This window comes from Rutilus rutilus (assembly GCF_951802725.1).
Source record: "Rutilus rutilus genome assembly, chromosome: 16".
Classification (NCBI taxonomy): Eukaryota; Metazoa; Chordata; class Actinopteri; order Cypriniformes; family Leuciscidae; genus Rutilus; species Rutilus rutilus.
Window position 1 is genome coordinate 36,191,919 of NC_140224.1, and position 17,443 is coordinate 36,209,361.

Genomic DNA, 17,443 nt, shown 5'->3' on the forward strand with positions numbered 1-17,443 from the left:
TGGGTCAAAGACTTGTATGACCCATACGACTGTGTTCAGCAGAAGAAAGAAATTCATACAGGTTTAAAACAAGAGGAAGGTGAGCAAATGATGACAGAATTTTCATTTTTTAACTGAACTACTCCTTTAAGGGAGCGTAAACAGTTAAGAAAGACAACGCATGTGTATCAGTATCAGTGTATTGGATCCGTGCTATTTCTTAAAGTGACAGCAGCCTAATATTCCTGCCGCTGTCTGTGTTCTTAATGTTAATCAAACTATAAAATTGGGGTCGTACTTCAGTTAGTAAAATATGTAAATCCATATAAGCACTGAAAAATCACACCCCTGATAAACTATTCTCAATAAGTCAATAATTATAGTTTACAAAAGAAGAAAAACAGTATTTTTCACTGAATTAATTTACAACAGCAAAACTAGTGCGGATCAGATATTGAACTAGTGGACTCACATTGAGAACCCGATCGCCCGGACACACCGAACCATCCCTGGCTGCAGGACTGCCTGGAGAAACAGACGATACGAACATGCCACTCTCCAACCCAACGCCACAATCTGCAAGACAGAGACAGAGAGTCATTGTGATGATGACGGTAGTTTATCTGCTTCACCAACTGAGAGGCAAAGACCCATGATATGACCTTTATGCCCTGCCAGTGTAAGATGAACAGAGGTGACCATCCTTCCTCCAAGAGACTTCCTCCTGCGGACCACCATGTTGATGACCCCGCCTCCACTGAACACCACCTTTATGACCTGCTTCCGGTCCTTATTGGCGAGATCCACATCATTTATCTTCAACAACCAGTCATTCACTCTGCGGGACGAATAAACGATGGTTAGAAGCGAACGCGAATGTTTCACAGAAGACCAAGAACACCGAGTTCACCCACCTTAACCTGCCCTCCGCAATACTTCCTTTGTCCACCTTGCTCACGAATATCCCATAATCCCCGGGGAGATACGAGTCGCTCACCCCCTCGGCAATATCAAAACCAAAAGCACTCAAGTCCATGTCGTCCTATACGACAGATTAGAGATGGTGATGTGTTGAAACTCTTGGTTAATACATACAGTACAGGTCAAAAGTTTGGAAACATGACTATTTTTAATGTTTTTGAAAGAAGTTTCTTCTGCTCATCAAGCCTGCATTTATTTGATCAAAAATACAGAAAAAAACAGTAATATTGTGAAATATTATTACAACTTAAAATAATAGTTTTCTATTTGAATATACTTTAAAAAGTAATTTATTCCTGTGATGCAAAGCGGAATTTTCAGCATCATTACTCCAGTCTTCAGTGTCACATGTGACATCCAGTCTATCACATGATCCTTTAGAAATCATTCTAATATTCTGATTTATTATGAGTGTTGGACACAGTTCTGCTGCCTAATATATTTGATGAATAAAAGGTTAAAAAGAACTGCATTTATTCAAAATAAAAAAATATTTTCCAATAATATAAATCTTCTTTACTATCACTTTTTATCAATTTAACACATCCTGGCTGAATAAAAGTATTGATTTATTTCAAAAAAAGAAAGAAAAAAAATTACTGACCAGTAGAGTATATTGTTGTTACAAAAGATTTATTTTTTATTTTTTTAATTTGCTTCTTTTTTAATTTTTTTTAATTTTTTTACTTTTTATTCATCAAAGTATCCTAAAAAAGTATCACAGGTTATGAAAAAATATTAAGCAGCAGAACTGTTTCCAACTTTGATAATGAATCATCATATTAGAATGATTTCTAAAGGATCATGTGATAGACTGGAGTAATGATCCTGAAAATTCAGCTTTGCATCACAGAAATAAATGATAATTTAAAGTATAATAAATTGAAAACCAATTATTTTAAATTGTAATAATATATCACAATATTAAAAAAAAAATCTGTATTTTTGATCAAATAAAGGCAGGCTTGATGAGCAGAAGAAACTTACTCTACTAAGAAACATAAAAAATAGTAATGTTTCCAAACTTTTGACCTGTACTGTATATATTTCAGCTTTATGTCAATTAACAAAGATGTTTTTAATAGTTTTGGAGGTTCATACCGCACTCCTCTCAAACTCCACCGTCTCCGTTTCCCACTCCAGCGAGTCCGTATCGATAGCCGAGTCGTGAGAATTGTGGGCCATCAGTTGGCGAAACCGTGCCTCCTTCTCCAGCTGCTCCTCCATGCATTCCCTGAAACGCATTTCAGAAATAGTTCACCTAAATTACGTCATCATTTACTCCAACCTGATAAGCAGAGGGTCTGAGAATGATTCAAGATTCATTCTTTCATTCTATTCAAAAGAATAAGAGTCATTTGTTTGGGAATCAAACTACTTTGGTCGCACTTCTTTTGCCGTGGTGCTGCAGATTCAGTAGGAAACCTAGAGTATTTAAGCACAGCGTTTCGTTCACATGCAGAAGCTCGTGAATCATCAACAGAACACAAAAACTGTAGATTCCCGGATGTGATAGTGTGTGTTTCTGAGACCCACTTGAGCTCCTTCAGTTCTCGCACTGCGTCGTTCTTTTGTTTCCGCAGGTCGTCGAGGTTTCTCAGAGCATCGGCGAGGTCGCTAACAGCTCGGTCCCTCTCGCGTCGCAGGTTATCGCACAGCGTCCTGATACACACACAGACAAAACATAGCAATAATACCACTTTGAATATTGTTTTATAGGACCTGTCTGCTTTAGCCAATGTTTTATGGAGCTAAAATAGTCTCAAATACAACATTTTCAAAACATGATTCACAAATGCAAATCACAATTTATAAATACAATCTTGTACAAATTGATTGTTGAAACTGTATTTGCAAATCATCATGTGTGTGTGTGTGTGTGTGTGTGTGTGTGTGTGTGTGTGTGTATGTATGTGTATCGCTATGCATTTGTGTGTCTATTTTAAGACTTTGTTCCCAAGTCGGGCAAATCACAATACACCCTGCTCAATGCTTTGACTCTGACAAATATATTAAAATCTATGATTTTGACACCATTTTAGCTCCATACTGTTTACACACTGTTACATCTGTTTATAATTTCCTTGTTGGATCTGAAAATATGTAATTGGATGGGTTTTTAACAATTATAAGGCCATTTTTTCACACGCCACATATAACGTGACACTTGAACTGAATCACATGTATAACAGAAATAAAGGTATAAAAGGGTTTTTGGTTGCATCTGCTCACCGTATGCTCTCTCTCTCTGCTACGATCTTGTCTCTCTCCTGAAAGGCCCAATCTCTCCTGCATTTCGCCACCTCTGCCTCCTGCACAGCCTCCTGGAGCTCCTCCGACACGGCCTCGCACTGTTTCCTCAGAACCTCCAACTCCTTACTGACGCGCTCAATGTCCAGCGTTGCACTGTCCTGCTTCTGCAGTGAGAGAGCCAGGATTGGAAATGAACACACGCCAAATGCAGATAAAAAATCAACTGTGACGGGTAACGCTGTCAAATCACCAGCCAATTTGCCGTGTTACTTATGATGTTTACTCACTTTGCTGGGGAAGTTCGTGTAAGACAAATCTGCGCAGATTTAGCGCAAATACTCAACTCACGAGTCATGACTGATTAAATACAGTGTATTGGGCAGACTCTGCTCATATCTGGCTTACTTGAACACACACGTCACTATGCGTTAGAGATGTGACGGTGATAATATTCTCCCACCGGTTAATCGAATTGTGACAACACCGGTATAACCGGTTTCATCGTGGGGGTGGGGGGTGTTAGAGTGATGTAATTTTTTTTTTTACATGGCGTCAATTCATCGTTCGTATTGAGTTTGATTGACATGCGATCTGACCAATCAAATTCCACCATTTTTGTGCGACAAAGCAGTCAGAAGAGTTATTGATTAACTTCGGTGGATTTGAACTTGGCTTTAACTGAGGCAATCTGTCACGACACATTAAAGAGCCAAAAAACGGTAGGCCTATTTTATTTTTGTTTGACTGACCAAATTTGAAAGTTGAGAGTTTGTTTCATATTAAATATTAGCTGCTCGGTCCTGTATTTCAGCACGTTGTCAGTGCCCTCTATTTTTCACTGCTTGAGATCATGTTGAGAACAATAACGCCCGATTTGAGGGTATAGGGCGCGATTTCGGATTCAACCACAGTGTTTTGAGTGGTGGGTTCGTTATTATTCATGAAAAACGCAACAACAAAACGGACATTTTGGCATAATTTGTGTGTGTGTTATGTTTTGTTCAAGGCCGAAAAGAGAACTCGATACTGACGCGCGTCTTTTCCATGTGTGCGCACGTGTGTGTAATAGGCAGGACTTTCAGCGCGGTCTCTTGTTTTGTCGCGCTTGAATGGTTGAGCGTGATCATACAACGCTAGTCAACAGGTGACAGAAAATACGGATACTGCGTAATTGTTTTTTTTATTTTTTTATTGCGGTGCTGCGGTGGGCAAGTGATGAAACCGGTGTTGCGACTGAACACCGTGTAACACCGGTAACACCGACTATCGTGCCAAGCCTACTATGCGTCAAATAACAGCGCGCTTGTTCATTTGTTCACGCTTGTTGCATTGAAGCAGTAGCGAAGATTAAAAAGCATTTGGTTAACAGAAAAGATATTGTTACTTCCCAACATCCTACATTGTTTGATGTTCTTTGTACTGTATTGATCTTTTCAACACATTTTGGGTGAAAAGGATGAAAGAGGAAGGGAGGAGATGCTGGATGACAGGATTTAGTTTGAATTAGAAATTAATGAATGAAATCCAAATTTCATAATATATATTATTATTATTATAATATATATACACCTTCGTGACGTAGTTTATTTCCTTAATTTAGGTCATTTCCGGTAATTAAAAACATTTAGTAGCCAAATTGGCCGGTGAGTGAAAAAGTTCATTTCAAACCCTGGTTTTAACATCAATGAAATGATATAACTCTATAAGGTCTGAACACAGGACCTGTACCTGTCTGGCCTGGTAATACTCTCTCAGGAGCTGGTCTCTTTGGATAATGGCCTCCGTTCGCTCTTTACGGGCCACGTCGCGCTCCTCTCGCACCATCTCGATGTCCTTACAGGCCTGACTCAGCTCCTTCTGCGTCTCCACCTTGTCCTGCACCTCGTGACAGTACTTCTCCAGCAGCTCCGTCTTCTCCCGGATCGCCCGGTCCCGGTCCAGCAGAGCGGAGTTCAGTTCCTGCACACACACAACAAAGGTCAAACCATCAGTAATAAATTCTGCATGTCAGAAAGGCAATGTTGGGGCAAGAGTCTTTAGAGGTTCTTTAGGGTTTAGGGTTCATTTTATTTCTTTAATGGAAACACTTTTGATTGATGATTCAAATGCATCAGTGAGTCTTTTAAATGAATCTTCTGAATGAACAGTTTAGCTAAAATGAATCGGACTTTGATTATAGATCCAGTTGCCTTCGTCACTCTGCTGGCTAGGAGACACATATTGGTCAATTGGAAAAGTCCAAAACGTGCCCTTCACATTCTCGTTGGCTAAAGTATCTGATGTTCGTTATTTTATTAACTTAGAAAACATACGATTTTCCCTAAAGAAGTGTTCAAATAAGTATTGGAAGTTGTGGAGTCCACTTTTTCAGTATATTAAAGAGTAATTTCTTAACAAGTCCTATTTAGGACAGATGGGCCTGATGAGTAAGGAGTAAGATTTGCTTTCTGATGGTTGTATTACAAATGTCATAAACAGCTGACTTTTGATTCTGACTGTGGTTTTTTTGTTGTTGTTTTTTCTGTTTTTGTTGTTTGTTTGTTTTTGTTTATTAATATTGGTACACACTGTGTTTATCTATGCTTTTTGTCACTGTTTACACTCTTGTTTGTGTTTATAATCAATAAAAAAAAACCTGGAAGAGACAAATGTGGAAATATTATCTACAAAAAAAGTAAATAATGAAACCGAGCATGTTTGATTATTGCCTCGTCTCGCTCACACACAATACACGATTACGCAAGTCAAACCGTTTGTGCACATTTCATATTTACTTTAAATGTGGTCTTTAGTAGTTGTGTGTGTTTGACCTGTCTCAGAGCCTCGATCTCGTCGCTGGCAACCCTCCTCTCGCCAGACGTGTTCTTGAGTTTGGCCTCGGCCGCCTCCAGGCCGGTCTGCAGCTTATCCACCTCCTTGATGACCTGATCTCTCTCGCTCATGATCAGCCTGTACTCGTTTAACACGGAGTCTCTCTCCTCCTTCAGCTTCTCGCCGTCTTTCACCGCCTTCAGCTGCAGGGTCTTATAGCGCGTGTTCTCCATCTGAAGGCGGTCAGTTTCTCTCTGCAGCTCCTCGTTCTGAGCCGACATCTTATTCAGCTCCTGCTGGAGACTCTCAAACCTGAAAGATATTAATATTTCACCATGTTCATCTTTCTTTAGTGTGTAATGTTGCTGTTTGAGCATGAAAAAGGTTTCAGGAGTTCTTCTCTATATCAGTGTTTCTGAACTCCTGAAACGCCTCCATTGTAGTCTTGAGTTTCTTCCGGGAACGAACACGTCACAATATTCCTCATTTAAATAATTAATATGCAGAATAAAGGGGCGGGGCCTGGTTGAGTTAGTTAGTAGTGTGTTAAACTGGTGGTTATGGTAAGGGGCGGGACATTTCCCAAGCACACTCGAAGCGCTCGACCAATCACAACACACTGCTCCAGCCGACCAATCAGAGCACAGTGTGCTTTTCAGAAGGAGGGGCTTCATAGAGACAGGAACTAAATAGAGCGTTACTGACAGACTAGGAGCAGACAAAAAGAGGAGCAGACAAATATGGTAAAAATTAATTTACAGAACATTTAAACATGAAAACCTATTCTAGTAGAGCCCAAAAACAATATCAAGACTTTGAAGAGCATAATAGGTCCCTTTTAAAACCTAGCGAGCCTAACAGAAACGGGAGCTCATAAGTGACTGGTTTGTGAGGCAGCAACTCTAGTGTGTTGTTGTTGAAGTACCTCCTGACGGACCCGCCGTACTGATGCTGGAAGTGAAGCGCAGAGTCTCTCTGCTTCAACAGAACGTCCAGCTGTTTCTGCAGTCGTCTGTTCTCCTCCTCCATCTGCTCCAGGCGGCTCAGATCGGCGTTGTGACTCGCCGTTTTCTCGTTGTATCGTTTCCTCAGCGCATCGTACTCTTTCTTCGTCCCCTCCAGCTTGTTTAAGGCCGTGTCGTAAAGTTTATTCAGCAGGTCTGAGGAGCCGTTCTCCCTCATGACCTACAGCAAGAGAAAGAGAAACCACATTCAGCTCAGCACGATTGAGGAGAAATTGAACCCATAACCAAATCACTGACTTGACTCAATTTTGAGGATTAACTACAAATATATAAGAGGATTATTTTGTGGTGAGGAGTGAGAGATGACAAAATGCATCATTACACCAGCTGGTGGCGCCACAGAATCACATCACTCCAATGAAACTATTTAAATACAGTAGCAATTATCTAATATATCAGTTGAATGTGATATTTATTCTAGTTATAGAACATGTTAGCCATCAGCACCGGAAAACATAACAAATATTAACGAGATAATTTGCAGGTTATGTGGTGATAATTTAATATGATTTTTATTTAGGCATTAAGGAGCGTGTCAGACTAATTCTGTTATTCTTTATTGTCTCGCACCTTTGCAACATCACAACAGAAATGATTTAACAGCGTCTCTTATTTAAACTTAAGCAGCAAAAACTGTTTGCAAGTTCAATTCACATTCGTGAATTAGCTGATTAGTTAAATTAATCAATTTAAAACACATCAATTAAGAGATATGATAATAATAATAATAACTTTATTTATATAGCACTTTTAAAGCCTCTTAGCACAAAGTGCTTCACAAAAGGCAAAAAGATAAGAAGAGCATTACAAAATATAAAATCAAGAACATAATGCATAAAGTCAATCAGTCTGATTTTAAGTCTCTTTTAAAAACGTATTTATGTAAATGTGCTTTTACTACTTTGTGAAGTATTTAGATTCTTATTTTTTTTATTATTATTATTATTATTATTATTATTATTATACTTAAAATATATATATATATATATATATATATATATATAAATAAATACTTAAAAATATAATAAAAAAATCAAATATATAATATTTATATATATATATATCATAATACTATTTATATAATAATAAATACTTCACAAAGTAGTAAAAGCACATTTATACAAATCCCTTTTAAAAAGAGACTTAAAAAACAGACAAAGACTCCATAGATCTAATCTCCACTGGCAAGCTATTCCAGAACAAGTCTCTGTATGCCATTTTTTTAATTGAAATATATCACTATTTATTACTATATTTATTAGGGTTTTGTTATATAGAAGCATATAAATCAGGGTTTCTCAAACTCGGTCCTGGAGGGCCACTGTCCTGCACAGTTTAGCTCCAACCCTGATCAAACACACCTAGCTGTGAGTTTCTAGTGATCCTGAAGACAGTAGCCGCGTTTTCACTGTCGGGCCAGGGCCGGGCCAGGGCTTTAAACGGGCCGTGCCGGGCTAATAGCCTCGGGCCAATAGCACCGGGCATGCGTTTCCACTGTCGGGCCAGAAGCTCCACAGCGCTTCACTAAAACACGCCCGTAACACGCCTCTCTGGGACAACGTCACACTAACCCATCATTTCACCAACAAATGGAAGTTTTATCAGAAAACTAATCAGAAATCACTGGAAACAGCGTTGAAAACAAACACGATAAAAGCGGCCGTTTGCTAGCTTTTTTTTTGTTTGTTTGTTTAGCAGCTACTTGAATATTTAAAACCCAAGCATCGATGTTTTACCACAGGTTTACAATAAAAAGTGATACATTGATCATAATGAATTAATTTATGTAAAAATTGCACATTAGTCACTCAGAAATAAATTACCGTTAGGTCTATTTCACAAAAGAAAGAGGACACACTTACTTTTTCAGTCGCGTCTGTTTCTTTATCTGGTAACTTAGTTACAGGACATATTTACATCACATTTAGAAAAAATTATAATTTCTACAAATATATGCCATACGACCGAGGAGCTTTAGCACTCTCTCGACTCCTATACAGATATTTTCAGTCAGAGAAACAGAGGAAGCTCCCGAAAAAAAAAGTTACTTTATTTTTTGATAGTCCGGTTTAAAGAGACGAGACGTAGGCTATGACAGATAAAATAAAAACATGACTGTGATAGCCTTTAAGATTGGTCTGATTTCTTCAAGCGTTCGCTATGTTGTTTTTTTTACTATGCGTAGCCTATCTTCAAGCGTTTACTATGTTTACTATGGTAACGGTTAGCGCGCATAGTCTTTTGCATCACAAACAGAAGGCATTCAAACATGAACGCGATTTAAATTATTTTATTTTTAAGTCTTAAATGCTGACAGAATCATCCGGCGCTGCCGTCTCCCAACGGTAAACTCCTCCTCTGTTGGTAACCACTCCTCTGGCCCGAGCTGGCCCGCTTTGGCCCAATGTATTCGACGGGCCAGAAATCCTGGCCGTTGGCCCCGAGTAAGCCCCGATCAAGCCCCGGAAGTGACAGTGGAAACGCGACTGGCCCTGGCACGCACTAGCACGGCCCGGCCCTGGCCCGACAGTGGAAACGCGGCTAGTGATTAGCTTGCTCAGGTGTGTTTGATCAGGGTTGGAGCTAAACTGTGCAGGACAGTGGCCCTCCAGGACCGAGTTTGAGAAACCCTGATATAAATGATTGAATACCCAGAGAGTTGTGTGTGCACGTGTGATCTGTACCTGTTGCTGCAGCAGGCGCATGTCCGCCGCCTCTCTCTGGTCGCTGTCGTGTATCCGGTGCAGTTCGTCACAGGTTTGCTGCAGCTGCGAGTGTTGCTGTACGAGCTGCGAGTAGTTCTGCTTCACCGCCTCCATCTCGTCCCGCAGCTGAGTCTGTTCACCAACCACACGTCCGTGAAGAGTACTGGGAGACCGAGAGAGACGCACGCGTTACTGATCCACCTGGACATTAACTTCAACCGACGCATCAGTGAACAGAACACAACAAAATGAATGTTAATGTTTATTTTATCGGCCAGTTAAATGCACCAGATCAAATGAAGACGATGGACTTTAAGACTTTCATGGCACTGGGTCTTGGGTTCGCTTCCCAGTAACAACACACTGTAAATAATGATTTTTCATGACATATGTTTGGGCACACATGTAATATGGATAAGATCACTCTTTTATCCCTTCACTCCATTGTTAATGTTTTGTTTAAGTTTGATTAAGTATGACTTTAAGGTGTATATTTTCACTGTACCTGGTGCGGGTTCGGGGTCCTTTTTTTCTTCCTTTGTTTATTTTATGTATAACATACATTTTGTGAGACTTTGATCTGTTGTGTTTGTATAAAAACTGTTATAAATAAAATTAAAATTAAAAGATTTTTCAAAGTTGCAAATAAAACAAAGATTATTGGTTCTCACTATTTCAGTTTTTCTACTTCAAAATTTCACGTTTAAATTTCAATTTGTTACAAGCCATGTCTTTGCTATAATTTCTGACATTTACAAGCAATTCCTGAGTGAAAATGGTTTCAAAGTAAATCCTAAATGATATTCAGTGCACATGTATACACTAACCGGCCGTCCTGTAAATGTTTGGCTTGCATTTGCACACGCATCACACGCACAAAAAAACAATTCAATTCAATAAATCAGAAATGTAAGATAATATTACAGGGAAAATGAATGAAACTAAATTATTGGGCTAATCTCAGATGAAAATCTCTAATCTGTGCTGTGTGTTTGCTTTACCACCTCACGGCAGCCAATCAAAGCCTTCCACATCACGCTAATGAGCACATCCTGCTGTCACACTGAGTTTTCAAATCAAATTTTTTTAAATGTAATAATTAATTAAAATTAAAAACAAATAATTAAATGCGATTAATTAAATTCAAATTACATATAGTTAGAAAAAAAAAACGAAATATTGGCTGATATATTGGTCGACCACAAGACATGTTCTCAGTTTATTTGTAAAATGTAAAAAATTAATTAAATAAAAAGTATATATCAGAGCTGCACGATTAACCATTAAAAGATCGCAATCTCGATACAAACACCTACGCGATATCATTCCTAAATGACAACGCCTCACCTGTGTCTATTAAATAATGATCGTATCATTACATCGTTACACCAGTAGGTGGCGACAAGTGACTTAAATTTATTAGTCATGGAAAGAAATTCGTTCAAAATCGCTGATTCCTCCAGAAATGAAACAAGTGAAGTATTTATGAGTGAGTCTTTGAATCATTCATTCAACCCATTTTTTGTAAATAATTATTTCAGATCAATTAAACATTTTAAAAAGACTGCAGCAATAAACATTTTGTCATAAATTCTTTTGTTTAGTTCAGAATCGTGGGAGAATCTCTGTTTGAAAGAAATTCTGCATTTAACCAGAATCGTGCAGCTCAAGTATATATGGTTATAACTAAATTACCCTCATAAAAGGTATAAAAATAAAATAAAAACTCTTGAAAATCAACTCTATGGGGCAAATGTATGTGTCTAGATCTCACTGGTAGTAATCGGCGTCTCTCACGGCCTCTTCACATCTCTTCAGGGTTTTGGTGTGCTGGTTCTGGAGAGACTGTAGATCTGACATGGCCTTCATGCACTGGAGCTTCAGACGCTCGTAATCGTGACCCGGCTTCACACTCGGCCTACAGACACACACAGACACATGTAAACAGCTCATGCGGTCAACACTGTGCCAAATGATTTGGGTAATCATTCATTAGTTGTCATATACAGGTCAGATTGGGATGTTTCAGTGAGATCACAGAAAACCTCAGTGTGTGTTTTTTCAACGTCCATCAGCATTCAGGTGAAGAAACACACACACACACACACACACACACAAAAAAAGAGCTAAAAGCCTTATTTATGAAATAGTAATGAAAGTAAACATACTTTATTTATACACATAAAGCACTCTGTCCAATCTCACGCTCACATACGGAAAGAAAAGCCGAACTGTCTGGCGGGGTCACAGTGTTTTAGAGACTGAAAGTGACAGTCACCCTGTTGGGTCTCGTTTACAGTTGCCCGATGCGTTCCCGTACCTGCAGTCGTCGAAGGTGGTGCCGGGTGAGGAGAGGGCCAGTCTCTTGCGCAGGTCGTCTCGTTCACGGGTCACCTGTCTGAGTTGGAAGATCACCGTCTCCAGTTTCTCACTCATCACATGCTTCTCCGGGTGTGCAGGAGGGGGCGAGGATGCTGGGATAGACAGACATTGTACATAAGTGCTCAGAAAATAAAATATTAGCACATGTAGTTTCAGTATTAAAGAGGTAAACTAGCAGCACACACACAGTCAAACCAAAATTTATTCACACACCTTCAACATTTCTCACATTATCTCAGTTTATTCGCTATAGGTTGGAAAATGGTGATAAAATATGAGTTAAATACTGAGTTATGAACTCAGTTGATATTTGACTGGTTTTGTCCGTCCTTCTGTTAGACTGTCTCACACATGAATTATGTTGAATATCTGTCAGCTGTTAAATTTAACTACACAATTAGATAATACCAGTTTAGCTCAACCAATCACCAAGCAATGCTTCATTTTGCTCAGTCTGTGTGTAAAAAGAGCATTAGCAATTAAAGAAAACACACTTCAGCAAAACATGATCAGCTCAAAGTGTCCCAATCATTTTTGGTCCCTAATTTTAATAAATGTTACTGGTAGTCACTGTATGAAGAATTTGTGGGTATAATATGTCACAGTTTACTTTATTTTGCTCTCCTTGCTTTAGGGCTGGGTACCGAGTTCGATACATTTTAGGTACCGACCGAATTGCCTCGATACTATCGAGAATCGAAAAATGACTTGTTTTTCGGTACCAGATTTCGATACCTAAGGGGTTAACTCGTCAACGTCAGTGCTCAAACAAATACATATGAAATGCACAACGACACGCCTAAATTCGCTTACGCACATACACGCAAACTCTACACACACGAGACGCGCGGAACTCTCCGCACATACTCTTATGAGACGCGCGCGCGCACACAAACTGTCCACGCACATTCTCATGAGACGCGAGCCTATGGACGCGAGCACACACACACAAACTCGCGCACATACTCAATGACACGCAAGCACACACACTCACAATACCCTAAAGATGTGGAAAAGTCGATCAAAAGTGTGGCTACATTTCTCCAGGCTCGATGCCAACAGCGCGCGATGCAGTATTTGTGGTAAAATAATGGCTGCAAAGACGGTACCGCGACAGATATGATGAAGCCCTTGACAGTGCACGGAGTAAACATAAGAGCAGAAAGTTGCTGCGTCTTCGACTGGTAAATGAAGAGATACCTTGTTGATCACTCTGACTGTGTTTATATTGCAATAATGACCTACTGAATGTACACACTGCCGTTCAAAAACGTGTTGGTCAGAATTTTTTTTCAGTAAGCATGCATTAAAGTGATCAAAAATGACCTTCCAAAAACTGTTTTCATATTTCAGCTTTGACAACACAGGAATAAATTACATTTTGAAATATATTCAAATAAGATTTTAAATTGTAATACTATTCCACAATATTACAAGTTTTACTGTATTTTTGATGAAATAAATTCAGCTTTGGTGAGCATGAGCTCTTTATAAAAAAATATATTTTGTACCTTATGTATATGTATAAGGAATATTTTGTTCCTTTGTGCTTTTTTTGTTCCTTTGTGCACTGACTAAGGAGCATGAGTCAAACTGAAAAAATAAAACCAAAGTTTTTCTGAGGTAATGTGTTATGTAATCTTGTTAAAATGGATTTCATAAAATTGGTATCGAAAAAAGTATCGATCAGGAACCGGTATCGAAATCAAGGTATCGGTATCGGTATTGGTATCGAAATTTTTTAAACGATACCCAGCCCTACCTTGCTTACATAAATGATAGGGCTGGGTATTGACACAAATTTCACAATTCGATTCGATTTCGATTCACAAGCTTGCAATTCGATTCGATTCGATTCAATATTGATTATTTTGGATATCAGGTACAACACATGGCAAATTTTCTCAAGGAAAACAAATCTCTTCACTAATGCTGTAAACTATGGGAGTCAGCTGTAGCCTATAGGCTTTATTAGCCCACTGTAATATTGAAGGTAAAAATTAACTGATTTGTATACAAACACTTAAATGACACTTTTATTTATTTTTATAATAATAAAGTTATATGAAATATAAACATTTAAATGGTGGCTGTCATAAAAACCTGCCAGATTTTTTCAAACATGCGTTAAATATTGAAGAACATTAAAAATGATAATGAATATGTAATATGGTGCATATATTTAGCAGAATGCTCCTCTCTAGAGTTAATTTTTCTATCTGACTGACGAGTTTATGGTCACTGGATATGGTTTTTCTGAGGTAAACGTGACGTTACATGACATTGTTTACAAGCTGTTTTACTGACGTCTTTCCACGGTTGAAACACTGATTGAGCGACTCCATGTCACATGATACGGACTTCGATAAGTTGTATTCTACCTTTTAACACACTTTCAGATGCTCATTCATGTTTATTTCGCGCTGTAACTGGTGTTATTAAGGCAGAAGAGAAGATCATGTGCTGAGCGATCTCACGCCACAGCGACAAAACGGCATTTATGTTTTTGAATTTCGTAAGAAAATGGACGTAATTTGAAATCTGAGACTTTGTTTCATATCAATAGTAGCAAAGCACAAAGATTATTGCGATATATTGGATGGGATGCGCTACAATGTTACATTCATTCATCAACTGAAAACAGGATGACTAATCGATTCTTGGGATTTAAAAATCGATATCGGTTCGTAAAAATGAGAATCGATTAAAGTCGAGAAATCGATATTTTTTACCCAGCCCTAATAAATGAACTATAGTGTCCTGCACACACTAGCAAAACAACATCAAAAATGATCTCTGGTGTCTGAATAATGTTTGGTCGTTCCAGATCTGAAGGTGGTAGGCCAGTTCATGAACTTCTGCTTTCAGTTTGAGAGTCAGCTCTGCTGTTCATACAGATGTTATGAATAAACAATGATTTTATCTGGGCCACTGACGACCCGTCCCATATCCCTCACTGCAGAAACAACAGATCCGTCTGTCTCGTCTCAGACGTCTAACGGACAGAAGCGTCTCCAGCTGGAGTCTGAGTTTGCTCTGTGTGTTTCCCAGCGAATTCCAGAAGGATGTCGGGAATAAGTGTAGAATTGAAAAACAAAGTTTGGTGTCATTAAAATAATGTTTTTGAAAGAGTCTCTTCTGCTGCACCAACGCTGCATTTATTGATTAAAAAAATGCAGTAAAAATTGTGAAATATTATTACAATTCAAATCAGCTGTTTTCTATGTGAATATCCAGTAAAGTGTAATTTATTCCTGTGATCAAAGCTGAATGTTCAGCATCATTACTCCAGTCTTCAGTGTCACATGATCCTTCACAAATCACTCTAATATGAGGATTTGATGCTCAAGAAACATTTATGATTATTATCAGTGTTGAAACAGTTGTGCTGCTTCATATTTTTGAGGAAACTGTTTTATTTTTCAGGATTCTTTGATGAACAGAAAGTTAAAAAGATCTGCATTTATTTGAAATAAATGTTTTTTCAACATTATACATGTTTTCACTGTTACTTTTAATCAATTTAATCCATCCCTGCTTAAATTTTTTTAATTTTTTTTAAATCTCACTGACCCCAGACTTTTGAACTTTAGTGTAAATATATAATCTGATTTAGAAAATTATATAAAAGTCCTTTGTTATTTTAAACAAAATAATTATTTTGAGGTCATGACAGAATCCAAAGCTATTAAAACAATGAAAACAGGGTAAAAAATAAATAAAAAAGTATACAAGAATAAATAAATAAAATTGTCTAATTTTGTCTAGTTCTAACATTGACTGCAAACTGACTTCAGTAAAAATTATTTCTAGTGTACACAAAATAATTAAACCTGTAAAGAACAAATGAAAAAAAAAAAAAGATAAAATATTGTTCAAAATTATAATTATATTTGACCTTTACAGGAAAAATTAAGCCTATTTTAGGAGCATTCAGATTTTTTACATTATTTTTAGGAAAAAATGTCAAGCACTTTTCCCTCCTAAAAACAATTACCCAAGATGCAATATGATGCATCTGTAAGACAAAATGCTCAAAATAGCCATGACTAACAAATCCACACAGGACTCACCAACGCTGCTAAGAGAACTGCTGCTCTCCGAGTCCGACGGCATCGCAGACAGAACGCTGCACGTGGATCCTGGAACACACACACACACACACACACGTCATCAACACTTACTCTATCATGAGTCAATGAGTGGATGAAGCGAGAATGAGAGCATCTGTACAGTTGGGCTGCATCTCAGTCTGCTTGCTAATGCCCGTGTGTGTGTTAATCAGTGTATAGTGAACATCAATAATGTCAAGTTTCTGTGTGATGGAACTCCTCGGCAGGAACTACTACTTTGAGACACACCAGTGAGAAGAACAGATGCATGGACATCTCTACCTCTACTGAAATAAACAGCGCAGTCACTCACACTCACACTCTCACACACTCTCTCACACACTTTCTCACACTCTCTCACACTCTCTCACACTCTCTCACACTCTCTCACACACTCTCACACTCTCTCACACTCTCTCACACACTCTCACACACTCTCTCACACTCTCTCACACTCTCACACACTCTCTCACACACTCTCACACACTCTCACACACTCTCACACTCTCTCACACACTCTCACACTCTCTCACACTCTCTCACACTCTCACACACTCTCACACACTCTCTCACACTCTCTCACACTCGCCTCTAGCTGTATTTGAGTAACTCGAGCTGGTAATTGGCCTTGAATGGAGACTCAGTTTCTCTCTCAGGACAAGTGTGTGTTTATTTGCTCGTCTTTCTTTCGTTCCACTGACACACTCTCACACTCACACTAACATATACTTCAGCTTGGACACACTCAAGAGTTACACCTGATACACCACCACTGGTCTACTTAAAGGAACAGTGCGCCTAATATATCTTGTTTTGGGGGGTAAACACTTTATTTTACAGTGTCCTTGTTACACATGTACTTACCATAGTAATAACAGTAAATTATGCATAATTACATGCAACTAACCGTAAACCAGACCCTAATCCTAACTCAAACCCTATAGTAAGTACATGTTGTTAATTAATATTACTCAGTACTTCAATGTATAATTACACTGCAACAATGACACTTTAAAATAAAGTGTAACATTAATTAATTCATGGTGAAAAATCTGCATTACCCATGATGCAGTAGAAAAGTCCAACAATCAGAGAGTCGAAACAAGTAAGATGCGCCAAAATATATATATATATATATATATATACTAGCCAACTATGATGATAGGGGTCCATTGCACAGACAAAAACAGTCTTT

The 17,443-nt window shown here is 38.3% G+C and overlaps 1 protein-coding gene across 4 annotated transcripts in view; it reads right to left on the reverse strand.

Annotated features, from left to right (window-relative positions):
* dlg5b.1 (discs, large homolog 5b, tandem duplicate 1) overlaps positions 1–17,443 on the reverse strand; it is a 48,052-nt gene that overhangs the window by 21,892 nt on the left and 8,717 nt on the right. For 3 of the 4 annotated variants that reach the window (XM_084433968.1, XM_084433967.1, XM_084433965.1), the window contains exons 2-14: positions 16,210–16,278; positions 12,075–12,228; positions 11,529–11,672; positions 9,734–9,917; positions 6,950–7,209; positions 6,024–6,336; positions 4,942–5,172; positions 3,193–3,377; positions 2,497–2,622; positions 2,062–2,194; positions 894–1,021; positions 642–817; positions 452–555 (exon numbers count right to left, since the gene is read on the reverse strand). In XM_084433968.1, the coding sequence (XP_084290094.1) occupies positions 452–555; positions 642–817; positions 894–1,021; positions 2,062–2,194; positions 2,497–2,622; positions 3,193–3,377; positions 4,942–5,172; positions 6,024–6,336; positions 6,950–7,209; positions 9,734–9,917; positions 11,529–11,672; positions 12,075–12,228; positions 16,210–16,278 (2,207 nt within the window). Of the gene's footprint in view, positions 1–451; positions 556–641; positions 818–893; positions 1,022–2,061; positions 2,195–2,496; positions 2,623–3,192; positions 3,378–4,941; positions 5,173–5,987; positions 6,337–6,949; positions 7,210–9,733; positions 9,918–11,528; positions 11,673–12,074; positions 12,229–16,209; positions 16,279–17,443 lie in introns of all 4 variants that reach the window. The other variant, XM_084433966.1, reaches the window with a different exon arrangement.